This window comes from Bombina bombina, chromosome 1 (genome assembly GCF_027579735.1).
Source record: "Bombina bombina isolate aBomBom1 chromosome 1, aBomBom1.pri, whole genome shotgun sequence".
NCBI classification, from domain to species: domain Eukaryota; kingdom Metazoa; phylum Chordata; class Amphibia; order Anura; family Bombinatoridae; genus Bombina; species Bombina bombina.
The window spans coordinates 309,531,812-309,539,311 of NC_069499.1; the positions used below are offsets into that span (position 1 = coordinate 309,531,812).

Consider the following 7,500-nt stretch of genomic DNA (forward strand, 5'->3'; position numbering starts at 1 on the left):
CAAAGTTTTAGCCAAGTATAACATAAGAGAGAAGGAATCAAAGAAAAGGAAATTTTGATAATCAAATTTAAATTAAAAAAGGTTTAAATTGTAAGCTCTATCAAATCATGAAAACCATTGAAATGCTAGTGAATCTGCAATAAGGGATTGTGTTTCTTTAGCATTGTCTTTCAGGTTATGTAACCTATTTCCCCCGGATGTATTGCTGTAATTATCTCTAATAATATTCTTTAATATTCAAGATTCATCAACATGGTGTCACAATAAAGCAGCAGAAGACAAGGTAAAAAAAATGATATATCAATAGCAGATTCATTTCCTAATAGTTGTTAGACACATTGGTTAATGTCTTTCAATGTGTTGCAGGAAGCCAGACCTACTAACCGTAAAGGACACAGTGCCGTTGTTTACCAGGCCGGCATGTATATCTTCGGAGGATACTTTGATATCAAAGGAGCAGTTGAAGAATTCTGGATGTTTTCTTTTGGTATTTATTTCAACTTTTTTGTTTTAATGCAAATGAGTATTAAAATAGTTAGAAGATATTTAAAAGCAGAGATTATATGGCACCCTTTGTGTGTTTTTATATCCTGTAACAGTCTAAGATGATAAAGGGAAAACTAAGTCTTGCAGTTTACATTAAAGGGACAGTTTACCTAAAATGTTTCTCCCCTTTGTTCCCAATGATTCATTTTACCTGCTGGAATCAGTGGCGTATTTAGGTTTTGTGCTGCCCTAGGCACTCAAAATTCTGCTCCTCCCCCTTCCTAGGTTTAAGGCCTTTTTTGGTCACAATCACCTAGATTACAAGTTTTTACGCTATACTGGGTGCGTGAGGAACGCAAAAAAAATGAGTGGTATCACACTCTATAGCACTGCCATTACAAGTTACTAAAAAACCTCCTTCTGCTGTGCGTTATGGTACGATAAGCTCCATACCGCAGAAAAGCCAAGGGCTGAGTTTACGTGCTCATGCACACTTTTCCCCCATAGACATCAATGGGGAGAAAGTGTTAGAAAAGAACTAACACCTGCAATCGCTATAACACAATTCCCATTGGTATCTATGGGGAAAAGAAAGTTATGTTTGAACAGCCAATAGGATTTCAGTAGTTTCAATAAACAAAAAGAGTAGATCCAGGCTTGTTCCAAAGTAAACAAAAATTCTTTATTCCACAAAAACAAATAAATCAACACATTGGTTTGTGTGTAAAACAGCTCAGTCTTACGCGTTTTGGCTAAACAAGTATGCAGTAATCATAGACCATACAAACAATCTTTCACATGCGGCTTAAATGTCCAGGTGATTACACACTCCCACTTGCTTTTACTAAGACTCCTCCCATAGACAGAATACCTTTACAATATAATCCATTTTCTTTAAATCGCTGCTTTATCTTTAATGCAGTCTTATTAAATACAGGGAGTGCAGAATTATTAGGCAAGTTGTATTTTTGAGGATTAATTTTATTATTGAACAACAACCATGTTCTCAATGAACCCAAAAAACTCATTAATATCAAATCTGAATAGTTTTGGAAGTAGTTTTTAGTTTGTTTTTAGTTTTAGCTATTTTAGGGGGATATCTGTGTGTGCAGGTGACTATTACTGTGCATAATTATTAGGCAACTTAACAAAAAACAAATATATACCCATTTCAATTATTTATTTTTACCAGTGAAACCAATATAACATCTCAACATTCACAAATATACATTTCTGACATTCAAAAACAAAACAAAAACAAATCAGTGACCAATATAGCCACCTTTCTTTGCAAGGACACTCAAAAGCCTGCCATCCATGGATTCTGTCAGTGTTTTGATCTGTTCACCATCAACATTGCGTGCAGCAGCAACCACAGCCTCCCAGACACTGTTCAGAGAGGTGTACTGTTTTCCCTCCTTGTAAATCTCACATTTGATGATGGACCACAGGTTCTCAATGGGGTTCAGATCAGGTGAACAAGGAGGCCATGTCATTAGATTTTCTTCTTTTATACCCTTTCTTGCCAGCCACGCTGTGGAGTACTTGGACGCGTGTGATGGAGCATTGTCCTGCATGAAAATCATGTTTTTCTTGAAGGATGCAGACTTCTTCCTGTACCACTGCTTGAAGAAGGTGTCTTCCAGAAACTGGCAGTAGGACTGGGAGTTGAGCTTGACTCCATCCTCAACCCGAAAAGGCCCCACAAGCTCATCTTTGATGATACCAGCCCAAACCAGTACTCCACCTCCACCTTGCTGGCGTCTGAGTCGGACTGGAGCTCTCTGCCCTTTACCAATCCAGCCACGGGCCCATCCATCTGGCCCATCAAGACTCACTCTCATTTCATCAGTCCATAAAACCTTAGAAAAATCAGTCTTGAGATATTTCTTGGCCCAGTCTTGACGTTTCAGCTTGTGTGTCTTGTTCAGTGGTGGTAGTCTTTCAGCCTTTCTTACCTTGGCCATGTCTCTGAGTATTGCACACCTTGTGCTTTTGGGCACTCCAGTGATGTTGCAGCTCTGAAATATGGCCAAACTGGTGGCAAGTGGCATCTTGGCATCTGCACGCTTGACTTTTCTCAGTTCATGGGCAGTTATTTTGCGCCTTGGTTTTTCCACACGCTTCTTGCGACCCTGTTGACTATTTTGAATGAAACGCTTGATTCTCCGATGATCACGCTTCAGAAGCTTTACAATTTTAAGAGTGCTGCATCCCTCTGCAAGATATCTCACTATTTTTGACTTTTCTGAGCCTGTCAAGTCCTTCTTTTGACCCATTTTGCCAAAGGAAAGGAAGTTGCCTAATAATTATGCACACCTGATATAGGGTGTTGATGTCATTAGACCACACCCCTTCTCATTACAGAGATGCACATCACCTAATATGCTTAATTGGTAGTAGGCTTTCGAGCCTATACAGCTTGGAGTAAGACAACATGCATAAAGAGGATGATGTGGTCAAAATACTAATTTGCCTAATAATTCTGCACTCCCTGTATATCTATATTTTTGACTAACCAATAAATAAACAAAGGTTATAAAACAAGATTCTTTCTGCCATAATAGTGTATTATCTGATATCGTTCACAGCTATATATGTCATTATAGAGCTATCAATTATTTCATCTACATTTCCATATTTTATTGTGCTTAAAGCGCTACATTTAGATGTTAATCCTCTGTAGTATAGCTAGTAACTTTCTATCTGTTTTTTAATTGTGACATTTCAAGCCATTTTAACAGTTATACATATTGGATATATAGGTATATTTTACACTTCGTTGCACTATTTGTAAATATTTTTGTAATGTACATGCATACTTTGACACATAATGGCACACAATACAATTGCACCATTCATAGGTGTTTACCTAAAGATCGAAATAGTATGCCAACGCAAATATTTATATCTGACCCCCTTAGGTAAACACCTATGAATGGTGCAATTGTATTTAACTATTTTGAGTGCTTTATACTATATCAATATTTAACCTATACTCCCTGAATGAGTAAATTAATTTATGGTATTGTTGTATATTCTATAGGATGCCATTATGTGTCAAAGTATGCATGTACATTACAACAAATATTTACAAATAGTGTAACGAAGTGTAAAATATACCTACATATCCAATATGTATAACTGTTAAAATGGCTTGAAATGTCACAATTAAAAAACAGATAGCAAGTTACTAGCTATACTACAGAGGATTGACATCTAAATGTAGCGCTTTAAGCACAATAAAATATGGAAATGTACATGAAATAATTGATAGCTCTATAATGACATATATAGCTGCGAATGGTAACAGAGAATACACTATGAATAATCTTGGTTTTATAACCTTTGTTTATTTATTTATTGGTTTGTCAAAAATAAAGATATATTTAATAAGACTGCATTAAAGATAAAGCAGCAATTTTAAAGAAAATTGATTATATTGTAAAGTTATTCTGTCTATGGGAGGAGTCGTAGTAAAAGCAAGTGGGAGTGTTTAATCACCTGGACATTTGAGCCGCAGGTGAAAGATTGTTTGTATGGTCTTGTTTAGCCGAAACGCGTAAGACTGAGCTGTTTTACACACAAACCAATGTGTTGAATTATTTGTTTTTTGTGGAATAATAAAGAGTTTACTTTGGAACAAGCCTGGATCTACTCTTTTTTTATTGAATCTATTGCAAACCTGGAGGAGTTTTGTCAACTGTATCCAAAGCTTCAGAGAGTGACGGTGCAGGAGGGGTATTACAGCGTCCAATGACTTTTCTCAGGAGTCCTCCTCTGTTTTTGCTCAAGCGAAACAAGTAAAGCAGATCTAAATAGCAGCAATATATTGGAGCAGCATCCGATAGACGTGGAGGTGGATGACAGGTGAAACACTTTCAACGTAACGCCAAGTAAGTCCTTATTGGTCCGCAAGGGGAGCCCCGCTCCATTGGGAGCCAAATAGAGCCGTGAGAGCGAGGATATAGAAGGCGACCGCTAAATTCTGTGGGGTGAGTCATTATAAGACTGTCTAAAACTGTACATCCACTGAAGCTGTGAGAAATTACTTATATAAGACTGTTACACATAAAGTGACTAAAGAAATAGTGACATAGGTTGTCGAATAATAAACACTGCTATACAGTCCTGAGTCCAGATAGAAGGAATAGAGAATAGCAAAGTATTTACCCCCCTGCTTATACTTTATAAATACATTTACAGAGCACTTCACTTCTGTTTTGGATTTTAGTAGTTCTCATCCTATTGGCTGATTTGAAAATGTCAGCCAATAGGAATGCAAGGTACCCCATATTTAAACGGGTACCTTGCATTCAAGCTTTAGTGTACATCGGTGATCGTATGAAGAGGATCCTCCATGCTGGATCTCTGCGCCCCCTCCACAGCTCCGCGCCACCGGGATGAAGATAGAAGATGCCCCCGCGATTGATCAAGCTATCACCGCCTGGATGAAGATGTATGTCCGGACTTCAGGAACCGTGAGTAGATTTCCTGGGGTTAGTTTTTTTTTATTTTTCTTTCCTATGACAATGTCATTCCAATTACTAGTGGGATATTCAACTCCTGGCCAGCAAGAGCACCCCTGCAAAGCTGTTAAGTGTAACTTCCCTTACCCATAATCCCCAGTCATTCTCTTTGCCTCTGTCAATGGAGGGTGTGCGAAGTTGGTGTCTGAAGATATTTAATCCTTTTATGGGTACTTTTCCCTGCAAGCAAGGATTTGGGGTCTAGCTGTGTGTACGTCAATCTCTTTAGTAAGAGTAGTGTTGGCTTTTAGCAGTAAAAAGGCAGCGAGGAAGTCTTTGCTTTACTTTTAACACTTTGCTACCCTTTTGTAGAAAGCCAGAGTTGGTTATTCTGTTCTTTCTTTTTCTACAGGTCCATGGCAGGGAGTGAAGTACCTACCATACCTAAGGATTAGCATCTATCATGCAGTTGGATCTACGGTAAGTGCCTTTGCCTTCTAGGTACAGAAGGACCGCAGCACTTAAGATGTTAATCCTCATTTTCAGATCCTTTCTGGGACATAATAATCCTTACCAGTTGAGGATTCATATTGGGGACAATATGTGTGGCACTTATAATACAGGATGGCACTTTTAATTCAGTATGAAACTTAGACACACTTAGCTAAGGAATGTAAGGGGTTAATGGTAAAGGATATCCTTTATTATATAACCTGTCTCTCTTTATTACTTCTATGTTTAGAGGTTATTGTATTATTGCTCTGGAGGGCTTATATAACTCTGTTTAAAACAAGAAAGCCGTTTTTTAATCGTTAGTCTCTTTCGGGCATTTTTTTTCACTTGAAGAAAATATATTGTGCAGTTTATTTTGGTCCCTCTCACGTGACGCCCGCACTTCCGGTTTATCAGAGCAGAGCCGTTGAGAAGATAGTGAAGCTTTGCTGCGGAGGAGAGGATCTCTCAGCTTGGTTTTTAACATCTTCCCGCATCATTTAAGAGGAGAGGATCTATACAAGGTGTTTAGTTTTTTCCTCTTACTAGTGGGGTGTTTTCTTTTGGCTGGTAGGAGCCTCAGGCAATTTGAGGTTGATAATAAGCGACCTTCTATATTTGTTATTAAAATTTTGATATTTAATTTTCATTGATAATTGATTTCTATCTTTTAAATGGTTTCATTTTATTTTACATATTTTGTCATTACTAGTGGGACCTGTTACACTATAGCCATGGACTCAGGATCAGTCCATCTCTATGGATAAATGTTTACTATGTTTAGAGGCCCAAATTGTTCTTCCTATGCAATTTTGCTCATGTTTAACTAAAAGTTTAAAATTTAAAGTTACGCCCTGCATTATCTATCCTTTTGCACAAAAGTCTGGCAGACTTACCAGATGTTCAATCCTTTGTTTAGGCCCTGGTTAGAATTAGGCCTGTGTTTAAACCTGTTGCTCCTCTGTGGAGCCTTAATCTAGTTCTTAAAGTTTTGCAGCAGGCTCCATTTGAGCCGATGCATGTTGTTGATATACAATTGTTATCTTGGAAGGTTTTGTTTGTTCTTGCTATTTCTTCTGCTCGCAGAGTTTCTAAGCTTTCAGCTCTGCAGTGTGATTCCCTGTATCTTATTTTTCATGCAGATAAGGCGGTCTTTCATACTAAATTGGGTTTTCTCCCTGAGGTGGTGTCGGATCGAAACATTAATCAGGAAATTGTTGTTCCTTTTTGTCCTAATCCTCCTCCTCATAAGGAACATCTTTTGCATAACTTGGATGTTGTGCGCGCTCTGAAATTTTACTTACAAGCTACTAAAGATTTTCGGCAATTTTTTGCCCTGTTTGTTATTTTCTCTGGAAAGAGTAAGGGTCGGAAGGCCACTTCTACTACTCTGTGTCTCTGGTTGGAAAGTTTGAGAGAATTACGGCTCATTCCACTAGGGCTGTCTCCTCTTCTTGGGCTTTCAAAAATGAAGCTTCTGTAGAACAGATTTGCAAGGCAGCAACATGGTCCTCTCTGAGTACTTTTTTCAAATTCTACAAATTTGATACTTTTGCCTTGGCTGAAGCTTCTTTTGGGAGAAAGGTTCTTCAAGCCTTCTGTTTAGGTCCTCCTGCCTTTTTCTCCCTCCCTGTTCATTCTGTGTCCTCTAGCTTGGGTATTGGTTCCCACTAGTAATTGGAATGACGTTGTGGACTCTCCATGTCATAGGAAAGAAAACTAAATGTATGCTTACCTTACCTGATAAATTTCTTTCTTTCCGGAAATGGAGAGACCATGACCCCGCGCTCTTTTTAATTATAATTTTGCAGTTTTTTTGAGTAAACCTCAGGCATTTTCCTTCGGCTGAATGACTGGGGATTATGGTTAAGGGAAGTTACACTTAACAGCTTTGCTGGGGTGCTCTTTGCCTCCTCCTGCTGGCCAGGAGTTAAATATACCACTAGTAATTGGAATGATGTTGTGGACTCCATGTCCGGAAAGAAAGAAATTTATCAGGTAAGCATAAATTTAGTTTTTTTATTTGTTGATGTGTTATTTTTGTTTGTTTGTT

General features: G+C 38.1%; 1 protein-coding gene across 1 annotated transcript in view; it reads left to right on the forward strand.

Moving 5' to 3' along the window:
* Positions 1–7,500, forward strand: part of LOC128645246 (ras guanine nucleotide exchange factor F) — a 137,290-nt gene that overhangs the window by 93,284 nt on the left and 36,506 nt on the right. Inside the window, exons 4-5 of the mRNA XM_053698087.1 lie at positions 243–283; positions 367–487. Of these exons, the coding sequence (XP_053554062.1) occupies positions 243–283; positions 367–487 (162 nt within the window). The remainder of the gene's footprint in view (positions 1–242; positions 284–366; positions 488–7,500) is intronic.